Consider the following 23,157-nt stretch of genomic DNA (forward strand, 5'->3'; position numbering starts at 1 on the left):
CAGCAACATTTCCATTCTACGGTAGGAGTTGGATGTATTCCTGATCTGTAGACCCTGCCACCGATTGGCACCTTTCTTCCAGTTACCGTTCATAGGAAGAGAGCTGTCAATCAGTGACTTAAGACTGGGAGGGGGGAGTTTAGAGTACGCTGGCAAATTAGGAAAACATAAGACTCCTGCCCCCATAGTGGACACATCACTGCAGACCATAAAATCAGCAGGTCAGGTAGTACTTTACGTTGCCCTCAGAAAGCGCAAGCAACCTGATGAGCTCCCTTTAAGGTGTATAGTGCTCGAATATTGAACCTTGCTCTATTCTAATGGTGCTTCCCTACCTTTACCATTCTTTGTTAAGCCCAGGATGTACATATAGCCATAATATTATATATCAGACCTGAAAGGGAACCTTGCAGCTATAACCAGACTGGCGAATTCGGACAGTTTCCAGCATTCCTGTGTAACGAAGTTGTCTGAGCACTAATGTGTCATTGAAACGTAAAGGCACCTGTGAAAAAGAGTCAAAATAAATTCATAGTGTGGTGTGGTTATTAACAAAACCTGTTTCCTAGTTTGTATTTTTTCACAAAAAATATCAATTATCCCATTTTAGGGTTGTTTAATACTCGGGTTACTAAAATTTGGGTTACCAACAGAGTAAAATATGAAATAAAATATGCAATATATATATATATTATATATATATTTTATTAGATATACATTAAAATCCTCAGGCAAAAAAGAAGACTGGGCTCTAAGAGGGAAAAGGTACATAATCCGAGCACTCACTGTAGTGCCGCTCCAATTCTGAGGAGTCCACTGATGAACCCCACTATGGAAGGAGGGAAACGTGTCAGTATAATGGACCTCTATCAATATCGTATCGAGCTAAGTACTGCCATACAATGTGGGATCATCTATCCGTATTGACGGATTCTAGGTTAGATCTTTACAATTGGCTATTTGTTGCCACTATTCATGGGTGTGATAATGTCTTTGGGCTCTATTCGATTGTTTGGGCACAAATGGTCTATTCTTTTGTCTCATACATATTTGTGACTTAACGCCTTAATATCCGTGCCCCTAAAATACCCGGGGTGCTCCCTGGAATCTCCCGTAATGTAATATATGTTCTCTATTTACCAATACCTAATGTCACACTCCTTGGTGACAGAGTACTGTACTTTTACAATTAGTTTTTATAGACTATTGGTTCAAGCTATACATTATTTAGTATTCTTGACGTCAATCACCATTGTTAGGACTCAGTAGGGTTATTCATCGTTGAGCGGGGGCGCAACATAGTCTACACATCAGGGTTAACCTAGGGTACATCTGGGGGCAGACAGGTCTGGACTCCATGAATAAGAATACCCATAGATATTTTTTCCCTCTTAGAGCCGTGTCTTGGTTTTACCCTATTTTCATTTTTGTTTTTTGAGTGCAGATTTTAATGTATATTATAATAATTTTAATAATAATAATTTTATTTTTATATAGCGCCAACATATTCCGCAGCACTTTACAGACATAATGGGCACTGTTCCCATTGGGGCTCACAATCTAGATTCCATATCAGTATGTCTTTGGAGTGCGGGAGGAAACCGGGGAACCCGGAGGAAACCCACGGAAACACAGGGAGAACATACAGGTGCATCTCACTAAATTAGAATATCGCCAAAAAGCTAATTTATTTCAGTTCTTCAATACAAAAAGTGAAACTCATATACTATATAAAGTCATTACAAACAGAGTGATCTATTTCAAGTGTTTATTTCTGTTAATGTTGATGATAATGGCTTACAGCCAATGAAAACACGAAAGTATCTCAGTAAACTAAAATAATTAACAAAAAACACCTGCAAAGGCTTCCTAAGCGTTTAAAAAGGTCCCTTATTCTGTTTCAGTAGGCTCCACAATCATGGGGAAGACTGCTGACTTGACAGATGTCCAGAAGGCAGTCATTGACACACTCCACAAGGTCCCAGAGTTCCAATTTTCATTTGGAAATCAAGATCCCAGAGTCTGGAGGATGAGTGGAGAGGCACACAATCCAAGCTACTTGAGGTCTAGTGTGAAGTTTCCACAATCAGTGATGGTTTGGGGAGCCATGTCATCTGCTGGTGTAGGTCCACTGTGATTTATCAAGACCAAAGTCAGTGCAGCCATCTACCAGGAAATTTTAGAGCACTTCATGCTTCCCTCTGCCGACAAGCTTTTTGGAGATGGAAATTTCATTCTCCAGCCGGACTTGGCACCTGTTCACACTGCCAAAAGTACCAATACCTGGTTTAAAAGCAACAGTATCACTGCGCTTGGTTGGCCAGCAAACTCGCCTGACCTTAACCCCATAGAGAATCTATGGGGTATTGTCAAGAGGAAGATGAGAGACACCAGACCCAACAATGCAGAGGAGCTGAAGGCTGCTATCAAAGCAACCTGGGCTTCCATAACACCTCAGCAGTGCCACAGGCTGATCCCCTCCATTCCACGCCGCATTGATGCAGTAACTGATGCAAAAGGAGCCCCGACCAAGTATTGAGTGAATTTACTGAACATACATTTCAGTAGGCCAACATTTTGGATTTTAAAATCATTTTTCAAGCTGGTGTTATAAACTATTCTAATTTACTGAGATAATGACTTTTGTGTTTTCATTGGCTGTAATCCATAATCATCAACAGTAACAGAAAGAAGCACTTGAAATAGATCTCTATGTTTGTAATGACTCTATATAATGAGTTTCACTTTTTATATTGAAGAACTGAAATAAATTAACTTTTTGATGATATTCTAATTTTGTGAGATGCACCCGTACAAACTCCTTGCAGATGTTGTCCTTCTAATAAAATAAATTTTTTAGGTTTTTCTTTTCCACTTTACTCTGTTGGTAATTGACTTTGAGCCCCTTCCCCTCTAAACCTGTTTTCGGTCTGCTAAAATCTGTGTTACCCCTGACATTAAAATCACTAAATACATTAAAATTATAAAATGATGTATCTCCAAATAACCACCACATTCTTGATCTGTGGAAAAGCAATGTCTTGTAGAATTTTGGTAAGAGTGAACTGTAAATTGAGGTCAGAGAAGAGGTTCTCACCATGTCTGTTAAGGTACTAGATTTTGGGTGGCGACAATCTGAATTGTTAGTGCAGAAAACTGAAAGCCCTTCTTCAAGGAAAGAAGTACGGTACATTTTACACTGGCCAGGCTCTAGATTACCAATAAAGTATTATCCATGAAATATGGAATCAAAACATATATAACGAGAGACTAAGAAACTACAATTTGCAGTGTGAATCAATAGAGGTCTAAGATTAAAATCAAGCACAGAGGGGATAGCAAGTCAATCCTAATTTAGGTCCATGTCTTGTGAATTATGTAAACGGAAAAAATCCAGACTATGACTTAGTAGCTCAAACCAAAGAAAATCTATATAAATCTTTATAAAATGTTAAAGGGTTCATTAAGTACTATATGTCCGTGTCTTAAAAAAAAAAATAGCACAAAAATCCTGTACCGCTGCTGTTCTAACAATGTTGGTGCTGGGTCCCCAGACGCTCGTGTGACCTTGGTATGTCATGGCACTTCAGACAATCAGAATTTAACTAATGGGCAGCTTTACTTACACTTCCTTCAGACAAACCTCAAACTCCTGAAGGAAATGAGAGAATTGAAGCCCAATAGCAACCATTGATTGGTTGCAATGTTCAAATGACATAACAAGGCCACGTGAGACTCGGCACAGAGATTGCTTGAACGGTGACGATATGGGAGGGGAGTTTTAGGATTTTTTATTTTACAATGGGGTATAAGATTTTTAAGAAGGGGTTGTCCAAGTAGCGGACAACCTGTTTTATCACACAAGAGACAAAAGCAGTATAGGTGGCTCTGTTCGTAAGACAACAAAAACAGATTTCCAGATTGGAGTTTACCTTTTCTGCATTAGAGCGGATGCATTTCACAAAATAAGGTTCTGCCTGCCCCAAGGTTTCCATCAGTTTGTTTAAGGATGCCTAAAAAGAGAAGAAGAGACAACTTTCAAGACCTCCTGGCATAGTGGCAAATGGCATTTTGTTGAGAAATATTACATAGACAGGCGAGTTGTACCTGGAACTGCGCACTTATACTCGGTGGCTTCTTCTTCTTATGAAGATGTAGCAAGGACTTGGTAATGCGATCGTGAAGGGTGAGATTAGACAGATGTTTCAGGGACTTCACATCCAATAGATGCTGAAGTTTCATACAGAGATAAGAACAAGATTTGCCATTTAAAATCTTTAGAGAATAAATTAAATGGGATTTCTCTTAAGGAGACATTATTCGACAAGAACACATTACAATCCGATATGGTAGAGAACTTATATGAATAGTTGGAAAGGAAGAAAATGACACAGAATGGACACTACAAAACTGCTCAGCTCAGAGAGTATTGCATTCATTCCCACTCACCTTAGGAAGAGAAGGTTTAGATTTGGTGTTCTTATTTCTCCTGTGAATAAATGGATACATAATGTTTTAGTGTCCTTTGATTCTTACATATACTTGTTGTCAAAATTGAACCGTGTGTCACATTTTCATTTGCCCTTGCTCTGCCAGCCCATCTATTCTGATATCATAATGACAGAGTAAAACACATGCCATGACCCCCATTTTCATGCACATATTTCTTTCTTCAAAAATGTCCCTCTGACCAAGTCTTTCGGCTCTGATAAGTGCTCTTACATAAGAATGCCATGTGCCCTTTCTAGCAGTTTGCTATCACTGGTGTTCACATTGGAAGTGGAGGAGCTGATGAAGATTCCACCACCGTCAAGGAAGGAGTTGGAGGACGACAGGCGATGTCTTCTTGTTGACCACGTCATTTCCCTAAAATAGAAATTCACTCAATGAAAGTGGCATTCTGAGGGTTAAACATGACTACCCCCAAAAAAATTACAGACGATAGAGTGGAAGAAAAGAGAAAAGTGTTAGGTCCAGTATTCACTTACCGTGGCGTTCTTTCTTGTATTGTGTTTACACCCTGTAGGTCAGAGAGGGGCGTACGAGGTGTCGGGCGAGGAATATCTGGAAGGAAAAAGGAACCTTCGATTTAAAATGACTGTAAAAAAAAAGGGAACCAAAAAGTCCCCCAACAGTGTGCCTATTCCTTATAATTGTGGCACTATGTCTGTGATTTGGACTCTACAAGTGAATGAGTGTGAGAGAAGGTGTTCGGTAAGATGTGATTCTTTAACCTGTCCGTGCAAATCACAATATCACCCTGTATGACTGAGTGCTTGTATATTGGTGAGGCACTAAAGTGTTAGCAACATGCCCATGTAACCAGTTCTCGCAGATCCACACTTTTCCTGCAGACCTAAAAATTGTGTTAGAAATAGAAGCACATTAATATATGCAAGACAAGAGCACAGGCAACAGTTCTAGAAAAAGGTGCACAAAAGCCACAGTGATCATTCCCATGCCAAAAAATGGAGTGCTAGAGATATTAAAGACAAAAGCAAGTAGACCGGAAAACATGCAGATGGGTTAAATGGAAAGAAAAATGGCGTAAAGACTTAGAATGAGAACCAAACGCATCCTTTATGGCCAGAATGTGAACGGTCCATTTACCATGCACTGTACTAAAGAGCAAAAATGAAACAGATTTACAATGCCTTCAAAAAAACATAAAACTAAAAAAACAACCCCATAATCTCCGGGAAGAAGCAATCAATCATTAACCCTTAATCTATAATGTGCACAAGACAGGTAGCAGAAAAAACGATCTCCATGTATTGGTGTCATTAAGAGTGGATTATTAACCAGGAGGGCAATTGACGTTGACTACTGTGGTAAAAATATTCATTCTATGTCTAACATAAATAACAGAAGGAAATACAACTTTCTTCACACTTCTAGAAAGCGTTTGATTCTCATTCTTTGGCTAGAAAGGGTTCCTAATGATGAGGGAATCTCATGATCATGTCTGGGTTAAATCAGACATCTGAAGGCCTCAACTAAAATAAGACTTCTCATGTGGGCTCTCCATCATTGATTGCATTTGGAACAAACTTGAAAGCTTTGAGAACTAACTGAATAATTAAAGTACAGGCCGGTGTCAGAAAAAAGATTTGGTCACGTTGTCATTCACTTATTTGGGAATGCCATTGTAAAGTGTAACTGCACTTAAAGGGGTTTTACAGTTTTGGAAAACCCATGGCCCCCCCAGCTGCATTTTGTTTCAGAAAAATAATTTACTCTCCCTCCTCAGGTCCAGTGCTGAGTCTTCTCTGCTGCTCCCAGTGTCTGTAATTGTCTGCAGCGCTGATGTCAAATTGATAGTGCTGCAGCCAATCATTGAGCTCATCGGATCTGAGCGGATAATGGCATATACGTGACGTTAGCGCTGTAGACAATAGGGGCAGCGGGGGAGACACATCGCTGGACCAGGGGGAAATGAGAAACAGTTATTTTTTAAAAAAAACAAACTGCAGCCGGAGCATGGAAAATCCATTTCACTTCTCAAATTAACAGACCATTTGTGGTTAAAAAAAAAAGTACAAGTTGAGAGAATTTAGGTAGAAATGTATATAGATTAATATATCTGTACTGAAAATAATTTAGAAACAACTATTAAAAGGCTTGTCCAGTTTTGATGTATTCAAAAAATAAGTCATTATTATCAGATTGGAGGGAGTCCCACATCCAGCACCTCCACCGATCAGCTCTGGCAATGGCCACTGAGCCAGAACAGCATAGCACTGTTCACTTTGTAGCGTTTCCGGGGGGCTGCAGCTCCACTGCTAATCACTTTAATAGGAGCTGAGCTCCTGCAACACGGTGTGGCTACTACACATTGAAGAGATCTATGTTGTTTGGCTCTGTGTGCTGTACGCATCTGACCATTACTGGAGCTGAAAAACAGCTGATCGGTGGGGGTGTCGGGGTCAGACTCCATCCAGTTAGATAGTAAGGCATCATCTTAAGAATAGTTTATCAATAAACTTGTCACTCCTTAAAGACAGCTTGTGCCATTAAAATAAAAAGAAGTTAACTTGTAAAAATCCCCTGATTCTGTCGCTTTTTTTGCTTTTCGAGCACAGTATGTGAAATCTCTGCTTCTAGTTCAACTAGGCATCTGTTTAGCATCTTCTGAAGGCGTGCGCTTTGACCCTTCCCTTGCAGATGATGCCAATCACAGCTCAGCAACATCTGAAACTGCTAGATCTGTGATTGGCAACATTTTGGAGGAAGAGGTGAAAGTGCACACCCCCAGAGAAGACTTTTAAGAAATGCCCAGTTGGACTACAAGCAGAAGCTTCACATGCTGTGTGCCTGAAGAAACAAATGTGAATGTCTCTGCAATGAATCGATGAAGCGTAAAACGGGAAAAAGCGTCAGAATCAGAGAGCACAAGAATATTTAAAACTTATTTAACTCAACTTTTTTTTGAGCAAGTGACGGGTCCTCTTTAAAGTTTTATACTTTACTAAGCAGAATCCCTTTTATGTGGTATAGCTTCAATTAATAGATGAGCATAGATTAAGTTTTTTTGGGTCTCAGATTATATTAAATAAGTAAGTTTGATTTTTTTTTTTTTTTAAGTTTGCCCTAACATTCAAAACCAGAGGGACAATGCATCATGAATGAATGATGAATCCAAAATGAATCCATTTAAATTGATTCCTAAATTATATCCTCTTCTAAATCGTCATTATTTTCATTTCCATAGTACTTGGTAGTTATGACAGCCACCACTTTCATTTTATCTGGGGTAGTAGCACATTTAATCGATTGAGGGTGGGGTTATAATGTCAGTTTCCAGGTTGATTGCAATTTATTTGGGTTATAAATTATTTTGCAAACATGTTAATAACAGTACTCGTGTCACTAACCTCGTGAAATGCACCAATAGAGGATGATTATATTACATTGCACATAGTTGAGTTTTATGTAGGTTTGTGTACACATAGCAAGCATACAAGTCAAGAAAGAAGGGTACGGAAAGGTTTTCGTGCAGTAGAAGGAGAAGACTTTTGTATAAAGCCTGCTGTAATTTCTTTGGTGGTCCGCTCAGGAATCTGTGTGTGTTTTACATGTGTACAGATGATAGGAATGGAGCCTTGTGTTGATGAATTTGCAGAGGATTTTGGGACGGCAGCCTTACTGTATTGGTCGTTCTGACACCTCTGCAGGATCTGTAAACTCCTTTGGTGGACGGGGTGCTGCAGAAAGCTAAAGCTAGAAAGGCCTTTGTGAGATGAGCCAGGAGGCCCCGGTGTGCTGAGGGGGCCCGAGCCTTGAGAGCAAACACACAGGAAGAGAAGACAGAGATAGATTAACCAGAGAGAGCGCAGAGTAACAACTCCCAGCAAAGAGAGAGGCAGAATACCCCAAAGATGCATCTACTAAACCCCGAAATAAGAGACAGAAGTAAGAGAGCTGGGACATCATAAGGCAACCATGAGGAAGACTTATGACATAAGCATGTGAACATATGTCTACAATATACCAGCTGGTAGATTTTTTAAGTTCATTTTCAAAATATTTATCCAATCAAAAAGAAAACCCTGAATAAATCCCCAAAAAATCTCCACTCACAAAACACCTGTAATGCAATAGAACTACAAAATAAGCATCCAAACATTGCCTTCAGCCTCCTCCCATGATCACGGATAGTGATCACCCAGCATGTTCCAAGGCATGAGCCACTTACCAGTTTTCTTGCCCGTGCTATTTTTCCCGCTCTGCCTAAAAGCCCAGAGAGCTCTGAAAAATGCTCTTAGTAATGCCCAACGAAAAGCTCCAACTGGACTAATCGCAATCATTCCACGGATGAAGGCGTTGCGGCTGCTGCGCAGTAAGGCCACAATGTCGGGGCGCATGTGATCTGTGTTCTTCTCACGAAAATCCTACAACATATATACACCTAACTAGGACTTCTTTGCAAATGAAATAATGAAGGTAGACAAGACTATTGCAGAAATCAAACAAGAACATATTTACAGTAAAACCTACAGCGTAGTAATATTATCATTATACTTCAATTAAATGTCACCCTGGGGTGGCCTGCTACTCACAGCAGTCTGTGCCAGGGAAACCTATGGAAGCACAACATTCCTTACGTTCTGATTCAGAGGCGTTCACTGCATGGGCCCCTCTAAGATATCCATACAGCTTAAGAGGGCCTACAGATAGGTGTTTTTTCCATAAAAACACTCACTTAAAGGTTTATTCTCAAAATAGTAAGTTATCCCCCTATCTATAGGATAAACAATAACTTAGGATCGCTGGGGGTCCCAATGGTTTGATCCTCAGTAATCTCAAGAATGGGGTTCTGTAACCCAGGATCTGGGCTCAAAAAAGCCTCCACTCCATTTAAGTTGGGGCCGGCTCCTAGGATCCAAAGTCCCATCTTCAAGATCGCTGGAGGGGCAAGTGGTCAGAAAACCAGCAATCAATTAGTTATACCCTATTCTATGGAGAGATGATAACTTACTGCTTTGGGAATAAACCTTAAAAAAAAGCTTTATTTGCACTTGAAATTAATTTTCAATACATCATTTACTACTGTCCTGTTTACAGACGAAGCAGGGTGGTTTGCAGGACATTCAGCGGGATATAAGGGGGAAAGGTTCTTGCCAACAATAAGCCATGCTGTGCTCACCTTAACACCATATTTCACCTTGCCAGCATAGTGCTGGATTATGAACGCTGGCTCCATAACTGCTGGAAACTCTATGTAGGGGTTGCTTTCATGATGGCGTTTAAACTTCTCAAGCAAGGTTTGATGAGTAGCTTGAGGGAAACTAAGAAAAAAGAAAAGAACATACAGTAAAACATGACAAAATAATTTTTTTTTTTTTTTTTTAGAGGTGAGAAACGGAGGCCAAGTGCATATTTGGGATCTTTCCTGACCTCGACAATACGTGCCAAACAGATAAGATAGTTATTGATGGATGACCAAGTCATTAAAGAAGTTGCATAATTCTTACTTGCTTTCCTCATCTAGAAGCTGGATCAGTCCTGTTGGCCTCTTACTGATGAGATTGATGCAGCGTTCATTATCGGTGTAATTGATATTACTCCAGCTAATTCCTTCCAACCTATACTGCTCCTATAGAAAAAAAAAGAGAAAGTGGAACTAGAACCAGGCAAATAATTCCTTATAACCCCAATTACAAAAGAGTTGTAACGCTGTATAAACTGGAAAGAAAACAAGAATGCAATGATTTAGAAATGGCCTATAGCCATATTTTATTCACTACAAAACATAGAACACAGATCAGAAGGCATAAGTTAGACAATTTTCCATAATATTTAAAAAAAAAAACTTGTTTAGAAACTGATGGCAGCAGCATATCTCCAAAAAATTGGGACAGGACCATGTCTACCATTGTGTAGCATCCTTCTTTTTAGAATTTGTTAACATTTGGAAAGTGATGAGACAAATCGCTGGAGTTTCAGGAGAGGAATGTTGTCCCATTCTTGCCTGATGTAGGACTCTTGCCGCTCGGTAGTCCTGGGTCTTCCTTGCTGGATTTTTCATTTCATAATTTCAAATGTTTTCTACTGGTGAAAGTTCTGGACTAGTTCGTCACCCAAATGCTTCTTCTGCTAAGCCATGCTGTAGAGATGGATGTAGTATGTGCTTTACCATTATATTGCTGAAATATACAAAACTGAAATAGACGTTGTCTGGGTGGGAGCATATATCGTTCTAAAACCTCTACATAATGCCAGCATTGACAGTGTCTTTCACTCTTTCATAATGTGTAAGAAGCCCCTGCCATAGGCACTAATGCAACCCCATACCATCAGAGCTTCTGAACTGCGTGCTGATGATAAGCAGGATGTTCCCTCTCTTTTCGAGTCATCAGGACACAGCTTCCGGGGTTTCCATAAAGAACTTGTATTTTTAATTTATGTGACCACAAAACAGTGTTCAAATCTGCCTCAATCCAATATAAATCAGCTTTGTCCCAGAGAAGACGGCAGCGTTTCTGGATTGTGTTGATATATGGCTTCTTCTTTGCAGGATAGAGTTTTAACTTGTATTTGTGGATTTCAAAGCAAACGGTGCTCACAATGATTTCTCAAAATATTCCTGAGCCCATGCAGTGATTTACATGACCAAATCATGCTCGTTTCTAATGTGGTGTCACCTGAGAGCCCATAGATCATGAACATCCAATTTTGACCGTTGGCCATGTCCCTTGTGCACATAGATTGCTCCATCATCTCTAAATCTTTTGATGATATTATGTACTATAGATGGTGGAATATTCAAAATCTTTGCAATTTTATGTGGAAAAACATTTTTCTAAAATAGTATCACAATTTTTAGATGCAGCTGTTCACAGATTGGTGAAACTCTGACTATCTTTGCTTCTAAGAGACTCTGCCTCTCTAACATTCACTTTTCATACAGTCATGATTTAGTGGAAAACTGACCCTCCAGCTGTCTTTCATTAGTATCACTTACTTTTCCAGCTTTTTCTTAACCCTGACCCACCTTTTTTTGAGATGTGTTGCTGCCATCAATTTTTTAATTTGTTACTTTTTTCAAATAAAAATTAAAAAATGTGTAGCTTTTATTTTCGGATCTGTGTTCTATGTTCTGTAGTGAATAAAATTTAGAATCATAGAATGCAAGAGTTGGAAGGGACCTCCAGGGTCATCGTATCCAACCCCCTGCTCAATGCAGGATTCACTAAACCATCTCAGACAGATGTCTGTCCAGCCTCTGTGTGAAGACTTCCATTGAAGGAGAACTCATCACCTCTCGTGGCTATAAGAGATTTCCAAATCATTGCATTCTTGTTTTCTTTACACAGAGTTCCAACTTTTCTGGAATTGGGGCAGAACATGTCCTTCCTTATAAGACCCAGTGCAGCAGGGTAAGACAACTATAATGCACGTAGACGAAGGTTTCTTTTGCTTGAATACTGATGTTCATAGTGAACTAAACCGGAGCACAAAAAAGTAACTTGTCAACAACGTTCTGGTAATCATTGCCATGCATGGTTGCTGAAGCGCAAATAATAGCTAGTTTCTGAACATATACAAAATGTTAGGAATCATCTGAAATAATAAAATGTTTCTAGCAAGCCATAATCTGCAAAGGAATGACACTTCAGGACATAAGCTCCAGACAAAATGTGTCATCTAGTTTGATTAAAAAAAAAAAAAAAAAAAAAAGCAATTATTGAATTACTGCTTAAATTAAATCGAAAACCATTTAGGAGAAGGAGCTGAATGCTGCGAGGGATGAGTCTTATTCAATTATGGAACCATACACCAGGAAATGAATATATTCAGTGCATCTATTCAGTCAAGGCCAGGCGTAGATATTATCACTTTCTTCGAGACACACTCAGTGGCCAACCCAGCCGCTTTACTCAGCCTCCACCCACCGCCAAAAATGTAAATGTCAAACCTGCTCCAGCTGAAACAGATGCTGATTGAAGTAATGCTGCAAACGTTCATTGGCAAAGTTAATACAGAATTGTTCAAAGCTGTTGCTGCCGTAATCCTCAAAGCCAAAGATATCAAGGACCCCGATAGAAAGGGTCTAAAAGAAAAGAAGATAGTAAAGAAACACACTTATTACAAAACTAGAAGTGCGTTTTTAGTGTAAAAGGACATTTCTAATAGTAGGCTAAGAATCTGTGAGCAGATGGCAGATGTAGTCCATGCTCCTTGCAGTCACTAAACATCTCAATCAACTGCAGCGAGGTGGCGAGAATTCGGCAGGGGATGTTATTGGACTTGTCAGATCTCTCCCTATAGTCCCCAGCCGACTTTTCTCTGAAAGAGTGAAACCTGCATGTCTGCCACCGTGCAGCCAGACTTTAATTCACGCAGCCCATAGTTCGACTAGCATGAATATAGTGACAGGATTCCCTGGCCATACACAAGATAACTGTGGCCAAACATTGTGTTTTCAACAGGGAGAGAGAAGAAAGATGCTGCCAAACAACTGTGGCAGCGGCTTATCTCCCCTGAAAAAAAAAGTGTCTGTCGGCCACAGCATTAATAAACAGTCATATTCTTCACTCCAACTAAATTATTTGTTTGCCGAAAGTGTATGGGGCCTTTAGAAAAGTATAGTTATAAAATGCTAAAAGCTAGTGCTGGTTATCAATCAAAGATCTTGTTCACATCACATTTGTAATGTAAATTTGGTGTGTAAGCCAAGAAAGCTAAGGACGTACAAACTAAACGTGTCCCCAGATTTCCATTGGCCCAATAGAGGCCAAATGAGTGCCCTTTTGGTATGGAATAGCTCAGCAGCAAAGCTCCTGTTATCATGATTAAAGAAGAATTATAAAAGCATCATGCAACAAATCGAAAGCACAAAACTGCACTCAGTGAACCATTATCAAGGGAACCATTAGCAACAATAGATACAGTGACCCACATGCCATTAAACCTCCTCTTCAGGATGAACGCCCTTGCTAGATGCAGATTTACTCCTGGCTGTTCATGCAGGCGAGGTGGTTCAGTGGCATTCAGGGCACTTTTATTGTTTCTATAGATTGTCGCTTGCAGTATGTAGTCAAATAATCTATGTTTGCTGGAAGGACGGGCTGCTATTAGGTTTAAAAGGACTTTCTCAAGTTGACTCTTCGGAAGCACCCCACTCGCAAGTGCCTGTCTTGCTGCTGGAAGGTGGTGCGCTCCTGAAAATTGACAGTTTAGATCAGCAAAAAGGCCGCACCACTGGTCCAAATGGTGCTCTCTCCCAGGTTTCAAGCAGGAGTAGCTTTGCCTCTGCACAATGGTAAAAGCGCAGGGGGCTGGAGCTGGCTGTATACAGTGATCCAACCAGCTTTACAGTGGTGCGAGCAGGCTGCTTGCGCCAAGTGCCCCTTGCCTAGGTTACCGGTCAGGCTGGAACTGCAGGGTGGCTGGCAATCTAAGCAACAATCTATACACTAAATTGAAAAATCCTTTCGTTCATGCAAACAAAGGATTTTTAATAAGGTGTAAATTGCAAAGTTGCTTTTTTTTACAAGCACTTTGCAATTTTACTCATTTATGAACTTGAGACAACCACTAAGTATTGGCTACCACAAGGTTTCCCATAGAACAGTATCCAGGAAAAAACAAACATATATTGCACTGAACGACAGATGACACCCATCCATTTTATGCACATGCCCTGGCCATAAGCGTGATGCTCACTTTATACCCTACTGATGAGTCTCAAGAAACGCTAGCCGGGTTGAAGATGGATGTGACAGACCCTCCTCAAGCCTCTCCATATAGAATGTGGCTGAACCAACAGCAACAAATCAGATTTTGATGACAACCTCGGATTTACAGCCCAGGTTAGTGCACATAGGCAGCAGCAGCTGTCACTGAGAGTAATGACCTCTCTGGAGTCTACAAGGAATTTCAGAATAAAATGAACTTTCTGGACGCCGACTTTCCTTTCTAAAAAAGCCACTAGTAATTACATATTTATAGACAGCCAGAGAGGTTACGATCCTTTCCACCTGTTTAGTCGTTAGAATGATAGCTTTTCAGTCTTTAGTGCTGTCTTGCAGCCACGTCTACATACTCCTGCCACCTCACCTGGCTTCCTTCATCGATCGCCTTGCTGTTAATGTTGAGCAGAGCGTGGTTAATGCGGAAGACAATCCAATCAAACAAGGCGCTATAAAGAGACTTCGCCAAAGAGTCCCTGACTGTAACAGCCTGAAAAATAAAAGAAAAAAATATTATAGAATTGTTGTATCAGACAACAAATATAGATTTAAAAAAATATTTTATATTTTCCCCACCTCTGGCAGACGGTACGGCAAGATAAGTTTTTCTCCAACAGTAACAGTTTTCCTAGTAATCAGTGCATCCAAGAGCATTTCTTCTCGAACCTAAGACACAGAAAACTGTAATTTACATTAGGCACTGACATTAGAAACAATATACAAATGTTACACTGTATATAAACATTCCACATACAAGATTGAAAAACGTTACAAGAGTACCTCCGAGCAAGTTTTCAGGAGATCTGGGCACCTTACGGCATTTAGGCATATTATTACATATTTTTACAAGAGGATACGTCTTTTAACTTTCTCGTTTTATTAAGTCATACACATGTAAAGTATACGAAGATTAACTAGAGTCAGAAAAGAAACATAAACAATCCTTTCCAACAGGCATTCAGTAGGATACCTTACTAATAGGCCAACAGTAACACACACATATGGTGGCTTAAATTTGGCCTAACACTAACTTACCTAGATCTGGATGTCCCCCAAAAATTGATAAAAAGACAAAGAAAATTGGCCCAGCAGACTGCCAAGAAGCCTACAGAAACATAAAGGGAGCTGCAGGAATTTCTGCCAAGTACTGGTTGTGTACTTCATGTGACAACAATCTCACATATTCTTCATATGTCTGGCCTGTGAGATAGGGTGGCAAGACAAAAGCCTTTTTGCTTAAAAAGTAAAATAAGCAAGCCTAGCTAAAGTTTGCGAAAATGAAGAGTGGGCAAAGGTTGCCAATTCTAGATGTGCCATGCTGCTAAACACCTTCCCAAAAAGACCGTACACTGTCAGAAATTCAAAGGTTACCTTCAGCAAAGTATCAGTTTAAGGGTGTGCATATTTATGCAACCACATTAGTTTAGTTCTTTATTTTTCGTTTGCCACCTGAAAAAAAATCAGTTTGTTTTCCAATTGAATTGTACAGATTCTGCGTGACAATAAAGGTGGATAAAAATTCTGTAATTATTCTACTTGGTATGAGTTTTTTTTAATTTTATTTATTTATTTTTTTTAACATGACAAACCTGCCATTTTAACAGGGGTGTGTAGACTTTTTATATCAACTGTATATACATACACACAGTATATATTACTACGCACCTTTGTAGTATATTCTGTTATTGCATACCACGAAAAAATAAAAGCAAATGGATGTATTCTGACACTCTTAACCTATATAAGGTTGAGCTTTACAAATACATTTTGGTGCAAAATGTTCAATACTTGTACATCTACCAGCATCACTTCTGGCCAACCGACCATAAAGGACAGAAGGTAGCCACGGTGCTACTGTGCTAAGGAAAGCGGTCTTATAAGGTATTACCCTTCACTTTTAGAGATCTCTCCCCAATTATAAAGAGACGACTTTATCAGAGTTCAGAAATGTAACCGCTTTAATAAATTGAAACTAATACATTTCAACAAAATACAAGATGTTAAAGAATTCCAACACCATAATGTTGCAGCATTTTGGGCTCCTACAGAAGAGTCCTTTGTTTCGGCCAGATGTATTGGTGAAGTATGACCTGAACGAGATATAGGACTTCAACCCTCATTTACAATGCAGGCATTTATGCCGCAGGGAGAACGGGAAGGTTGAACAGATTTAAGTGATAATGTAGCCTGAGTTCATAGACATTTCATTAAAGCAAACTAGTATTAGAATAAGGGTCACACCGCCCGAGGGGTTATGTAAAGTCTCCTATTGTGGCTGCACTGTGACATAATAAGGAAGGAGATCTTCCACCTGAGCCATAAGCTTGTCCCTCCTGGAAACAACGAGGTTTCTTCTTTCTGATTACATCAGTTACCTGGAATTATTAAGCTCGGAGAGACTTGTGGACCAAGGAATGTGTCAGAGAAATTTCAGTCTAGCAGGGGGCAGCAGAAAACATTAATAGGAATTCTGTGCAACAATGATTCAGAAAATAAAGCAGTCCGCCCACTAGTTGGTGGCATCAAACATTACCCAGTCTTTATTGAAAAGTTTAAAAGTAATAGAATAGAATTGCTGTCACTTGTGTGGTATTTCATATCATAGTAGAGAAAAGGAGGATCCAACTTCAGGGGTGTAAAATCTTAATCTTTATTGGTGAGATTCAAAACATCTTAGCATCCACAACTTAGTTCTTGTAGTAGAAACACCAATGCGCTTCTTGTGCACATGACACCTTTATTCATGGATCCATGTGCACCAGAAACACAAAGGTGTTCCTACTACAGGAACTAAAATGTGGGTGTTAAGATTTTTTTAATCTCACCAATGAAGATGAAGATTTTACACCCCTGAAGCTGGACCTTCCTTGTCTCTACTGTAAATCCTTATTACTTTCTTGACGGAGGCGCTGTCCGAGCTCCGCACTAAGGCTATGTTCCCACGATGCAGAAATGAAGCAGAAAATTTCTGCAGCATTTCTGCATCTCCCTGGCAGAAAAAACGCATGCAGATTGTGCATGCGTTTTTCCTGCGGAATACATGCGGATTCACATGCGTACCCACATGCGTTAACGCATGTGTTTCCGCATGCGGACTGACAAGCACTTTCCAAGCGATAGCATCACTTGGAAAGTGCTTGACAACTAGGTCACACTATATAAATCCATGCAAAAGGCATGGATTTATATAGTGTGACCGTAAAAATAAAAAAATAAAGCTATACTTACCCCCGATCCCCCGCCGCGTGTGCTGTCGCGCTCATCCTGGCTTCTTCCGGGTTGCCGGCATCTCGCGAGACAGCCTGCGGTCACATGACCACGACGTCATCTCAGGTCCTGGAAGGAGAAGCGCTGCTGGGGCCGCCGGACAGGTGAATATAAACTTTTTATTATTTTATTCTTTTTTTTACAGGTACAATGGTACCCAGGTCTGGATGAGAGTCTCCTCTCCACCACACCCGGGTACCATCCGCACATAGAGACGCATAAAGTCCGCTTGTACAAATGTACAGACACGGATTCTATGCGTCTCAATGCAAGTCAATGGCGGCGCTTCTGCAAAATTAATGAACATGCTGCGGATTTATTTGCGCTGCAGAAACGCTGCGGAAAAATCCGCAGCATGTGCATTGACATTGCGGAATGCCATTGGGGACCATGGGGTGCGGATTACCATGCGCTTTTGATGCGTTTCCGCTACAGAAATTCCGCAGCATAAACGCATGAAAAATGCATCGTGTGCACGCAGCCTAAATCAGGCTTAAATATGGTGAGCTACCTCTATACTTATTTCATATCATAGCCCTTAAGGTTAGTTTATTACATTTCGAGTCTGCTAGAACTTTCTTGGTCATCTGTAATAGATGTCAGCCGTAAGTGACGGCACATTTTCTAGGAGGCCTATTTCTGCTGTCCGAAGTAGAGAATTAAAATATAGCATAATACTCTTAAAGGGAACCTGACAGTTGACAATTCCGCCAAATCCACGAGCAGCATGTGTCAGACAGTGGCAGTATGCTTTCAGCCATATATGTTTCACGATGAAACGTTGGGGCATCTTAGTGTAAAACATAGTTTAAAAGTCAGATGGGACTGAACCACACAGGAGACAAGTCAGACAGGAGGGTCACTGGCGGCTTCTCTCCGTCCGCTGCTCTGGAGTGACAGGTCTCTTAATACACAGGCACACAGAGGAGACCTGTCAGTCACTGGCAGCAGACAGGGAGAAGCCACCAGGAACCACCTAGCTGACTAATCTGCCATGTGGCTTAGTCCACGGTGGCTTTTAAAAAAAGTCCCATAGCAAAGCCCACAAACACACCACAACCACTTCCCTATGATAACACACGTTTTCCGTCTTTATGGTCCAGTATTGCTGTGATTCATTAACAACTTACATTTAGGAGCCAATCACCAATATATGGTTGAGAAGGATTAATACTCTGGGAATATCATTTATGATTTCTGCCTATCAAATGAAAGTCAAATGTAAAGTGGGCTGTCAGCCATAGATATGCTCCATTATGGACCCGCGTCCTATTAGAAAGTTTAGAGAGATGCCACAAAGAGGAGTCCCACTGTGAGCAGAACTCTGAAGTGAACATGGCTTCTGTAAACTAGAGGAGCCCTTTAATGTATTCTTCCAATTTTATGGTAATAGTTTTGAGAATATGAATGTGGTCATATCATCTAAATGGGCAAACTTGATTTGTTAAAAAAACAAAATGTTTTGAGATTTTATTATTTTATTCATATTTAGTGGGTCAGATCAAAAAATCAGTGATTTAATGCCAGTAAACACAAATATGGATTTGTACACACTTGTGTTCTTTTTCAAGGCTTATACAAGCTTTTCTTAAGTAGCCCATATAGTATTTCCTACCTTCAGAAGATCAGAAACTATATGCAGGGTATCAGGATTTGAGATATCAATTGACTCATCTCTATAGGTCTTCCGCTTATACTGTATGTTACCGAGGTGAAGGATTGCAGACAAGAGAGAAACAATCCTATAGAAATGCAAAGAAAAGAAAGGAAGGCTGTGAGGATCAATATGAAAAATGCTAAGAAACAAAGGGAAAACGAATCCCCATTAGGCTGGGTTCATGTACCGGTGAAACTCAGATCGCAATACCTGGCATGACTGCTGGCTCTTCTGCCCAGGGCTGGTAGCCTCATTGGCATATAAGAGTCCGTTAGCTTAGGTCTTGGCCGGGTATTGCAATTTGAGTATGGTCCAGGTTTCATGGTCACAAGAAACAAGCCCAAGATGTATGGATATAGAAAATCCTTACATGGGAAAATGGAAATGACACTACTGCAAGTCCTAAAGTGTCAGCAAACTAAGAGACAAAGTAAATCCCCCATGGTGTTTCCAGATTAGAACTGATGTGACGAACTTACTTATTATCCTTGGTGTAATACACAGGACTTACTGTTTACGTGTAGCCGACAGGAAGCCAACCATCTCCATTGCCAGCTGCAGACGCTCAAAGTCATGTCTCAGGTCCTCACCCTCCCCACTCAAGGAATCCTGGAATATTCAAGACACTGTCAAAATCTGTGATAGCACAAACAGTATCCAACAGCGCCAACACAAGACTCCATTGTGCAGAACAGCTCAGAACTGTAGTTACAATGTAAATGATAAAACACAGAAAAAAGCAGAACAGACTGTTAATATTCAAGGTAAAACAAGACTGCAGAAGACACTTACTGTTTCATCTTCACCGTCATAGTCTCCCCAGTTCTGTCTTTGTGGCTTCCGCTGCCTCTGAAACAGACATAGTGGACGTAGAAAACCCGATGTGCACACATCACTCCCGTACATTTGATTGGGCACTATGCTCTCACACTGGGGCAAACCTCTCTATAACTTATATATGGCAGACATTTCTTTTTTTTTTTTTTACTATTTATGTTTAAACGGTTTTCACGTTTTCCATTTTAAAAAGGTGAAATTCACAACAGATTTGTGAGATATAGAGGGTGCCAGTGATATAAAAATTGACAGCATGTCCTCAAACAGGTGCAGATTTATTTGCAGAATGTGAAACCCCATCTAATGTTAATTTATAGTGTAGTGGCCATAGAAAATCTGACACATGTGACCATGGCTTAACACATAATGAAGAATTTTTTTTTTTTCCATAGAGGTCTTTTAAAGGGTTATTTAAAAAAAATCAATGTATTCCCTATATACAGGGAAGAACATGCTGATGGCTGGAAGTTTGATCACCAAGACCCCTAGATCGAGGTTCTGCTGCCCCATGCTTAATAGAGCAGAGGTGGGCATGCTCGGCCTCCACTTCAATCATTCTCTATGGGACTGCCAAGTACAGTGCTCTAAGGCAGTCCTATAGACAATGAATGGAGCAGAGGTTGAGCATGCCCACCTCTGCTCTATTAAGCATGGGGCAGCAGAGCCCCATTCTCAGTGTTCCCAAGCCCCGATCTCAGGAATGCTGGGGATCCGATTGGTTGGACCAACAGCGATCAACAAGTTGATATTGAATGCTGGGGATCCTATTGGTTGAACCCATAGTGATCGGCAAGCAGATATTGAGTTTTGGTGGGAAAAAAACCCTTTACTGGTCCTCCTAATTTTACACATATAAATTTAGACATGTGTAACGTTACTTTGTAACTACTTGTCATTGTGTAGACATAAACATTGTGAGCCATTGTAATCATTTTTTTTTTGATGACTAGATCCATTATTTCTGCCCTTCAATACATCCATACACCTGTCTATTGTTCTCATGGGATTATTCCAGTCTCACCTGGTTTAGGTAATGGTAGCTTTCTGGACGATCAAGGTGAAATTCAGTTTTCTCCTCTTCACTTGCTCCAGCCAGTAGATAGTAGAAAACATGGTAATTCCTGTCAAAATGGAATACTTTGTTACAATTCAATGTTCTCAAACATTCCGCTTTTACGTGGTGAACATCGCAAAGCTTGCTTTTAGAATAAAAGAAAAATAAAAGGAAATAAAAAAAAAACATTAACAAACAGCAATAAAATAAATGAATGCAGAATAGAAAATAGCTATGCAAATCACTCTCAACCTGTATTATGCATGTCTCCGTTAGTGAACTTTGTGTGCCCTGCTTTAAACAACGTTGCCAACACTTGTCCCAGAGCTGGCAAAGCAGAGGTCCCTCTGGGCTGCCCAGAGGAAGTGGTTAGGGATGGCTGCAATAAATTATGTACCCATATGGCAGAACACCAGACAGTGGCTTCAAGTACCAGAAGCCACAGAGCAGACACGCAGGACTATTTTTGAAATCAAAATTGAAGACGTCTGTAAACCATAAGTTATATAAGAATATAGCCAGCGGATGTAAGGCAGGTCAGAATAGAAAATGGTTCTCTATAGACTTCAATTAAATCTGAGGGATGGATCTGTCAAGGAAAACATACAAAAAATAAACACCACATTGACAATGTGTTTTTTTATATATTAGTCTTGCAGAATCTGAATACATAGAAATAATAACAACGCTAATATATTATTATTGACGGATATAGAATTTGTAAACTTCCTTCAAAAAAGGTAAAAGTTAAGTAAAAAATAATGTCCTGCTTTACAAGTCAGATGTGTGAAAGGGACTATACACCTTAGATAGATGCCAGCTTACAGTTATTTCACCCAACCCAATTCTGGTGGAAGGTTATCTCCTGTGAGTGCTGAAATTGGACATGCCCAATACTTCATTTGCCACCTCAGTCAGGACACTCCCATACACATTACATGGTCATGGGGTTTGAGCAAATTTAGGGTGCTTTGACATTGCGTTCCGGCACCCGTTCGTTGGCCCCATTGGGGTTTCCGTCCGATCCCCCAGCAAAATAGGAATGGGGCTTATGCGCTGACGGCTGGGCCATAGACTATAATGGTGCAGATGGAGCAAAAGTGTGATCTGTCATGCATCATGTTTGGCTGTGTATGCCTACTGGAGGAGGACACTCAGATGTAGTAGACTGCATACGATCGAATTCAGTTTTGCAGGGGTTTTGGACACAAGCCAGATGGGGTCACGGGTGCCTGAACGCAATGTGAAAGCACCCCAAGTCTTAAAGTGTGTAGGAAATATGCAGTGTAGAAAAGCCAGGTAGGCTAGGGTTAAATCTTAGATCTACATGGTCTGATTATTTGCACCTGGCTGGCTCTGCATACACCCAGACTAGGTGTTCACCTTAGTCAGTCAGCTGGGGGAAGCAGACCAAAGTGGATTTGTGTTGAAGCAGACGAGAGAGACAAGCCACAATCTTTCTGCAAGAGACTACACAGGCCATGTGCACCAAACTGCAAGTATCACTGGCTGCTATAGACAATAGCGGTTTTGTTTCACTAGATTGGGACTAGCTCAGCTGTGTATGAGTAGCCAGGGTCTGTGTTGTTTAGTTAGCGCCTGGACAAGGCTAGGCATTTATGTTTATGATTTTGTTTGGTACTGTGCAACCAGTGAAAAACAAACATCAAACTGGTTTGATATAAGAATCCAGTGCCTGTGTGAACGCTACCTACTGCCTACCTGAAAGCGTAAATCCCTACAATTGGTGGATGAAATGCGGGTGTGAAGTCCCAGAGAACACAGGCAATTGCAGTGTAAAGATTGAATGTCCTGGATAAAGGCAGCTACAGCATTGAAAACACAGTCTGAAAGCATGGTGGAGCTTGTTAAGTAACTGGTCCAGGCTAATATTCAGCAGCAGCAATGGCGGCAGCAGCAGCAGATACAGCAGCAGCAGGACCAATAAGAAACCAACAAACTCCTGATCCAGCAATTTCAACAGCAGCAGCAGGAGCAGCATCATCAGCAACAACAGTTTCAGCAGCAATTGCAACAGCAGCATCAGCAGCAGATGGCTCTCCTGGCAGAAACTGTCCGGGCCAGGGAGAAAGCACCTCCCGCGAGTCAAGTGAAGAAAGCCATGTGAGGCGAACAGTACTGGAAGC

General features: G+C 40.5%; 1 protein-coding gene across 7 annotated transcripts in view; it reads right to left on the reverse strand.

Moving 5' to 3' along the window:
• The window catches only part of MYO9A (myosin IXA), a 115,864-nt gene that overhangs the window by 50,963 nt on the left and 41,744 nt on the right, over positions 1-23,157 (reverse strand). For 5 of the 7 annotated variants that reach the window (XM_073652740.1, XM_073652739.1, XM_073652736.1 and 2 more), the window contains exons 5-21: positions 20,978-21,077; positions 19,912-19,968; positions 19,631-19,728; positions 19,078-19,204; positions 14,772-14,861; positions 14,563-14,685; positions 12,419-12,553; positions 9,975-10,096; positions 9,647-9,788; positions 8,696-8,891; positions 8,147-8,278; positions 4,989-5,064; positions 4,723-4,866; positions 4,450-4,489; positions 4,108-4,230; positions 3,933-4,013; positions 395-505 (exon numbers count right to left, since the gene is read on the reverse strand). In XM_073652740.1, the coding sequence (XP_073508841.1) occupies positions 395-505; positions 3,933-4,013; positions 4,108-4,230; positions 4,450-4,489; positions 4,723-4,866; positions 4,989-5,064; positions 8,147-8,278; positions 8,696-8,891; positions 9,647-9,788; positions 9,975-10,096; positions 12,419-12,553; positions 14,563-14,685; positions 14,772-14,861; positions 19,078-19,204; positions 19,631-19,728; positions 19,912-19,968; positions 20,978-21,077 (1,897 nt within the window). The remainder of the gene's footprint in view (positions 1-394; positions 506-3,932; positions 4,014-4,107; positions 4,231-4,449; positions 4,490-4,722; positions 4,867-4,988; positions 5,065-8,146; positions 8,279-8,695; positions 8,892-9,646; positions 9,789-9,974; positions 10,097-12,418; positions 12,554-14,562; positions 14,686-14,771; positions 14,862-19,077; positions 19,205-19,630; positions 19,729-19,911; positions 19,969-20,977; positions 21,078-23,157) is intronic. The other 2 variants (XM_073652741.1, XM_073652738.1) reach the window with 1 other exon arrangement.

The sequence above is a fragment of the Phyllobates terribilis genome, unplaced genomic scaffold (genome assembly GCF_046119375.1).
Source record: "Phyllobates terribilis strain yellow unplaced genomic scaffold, ASM4611937v1 Scaffold_11__3_contigs__length_659146591, whole genome shotgun sequence".
NCBI classification, from domain to species: Eukaryota; Metazoa; Chordata; class Amphibia; order Anura; family Dendrobatidae; genus Phyllobates; species Phyllobates terribilis.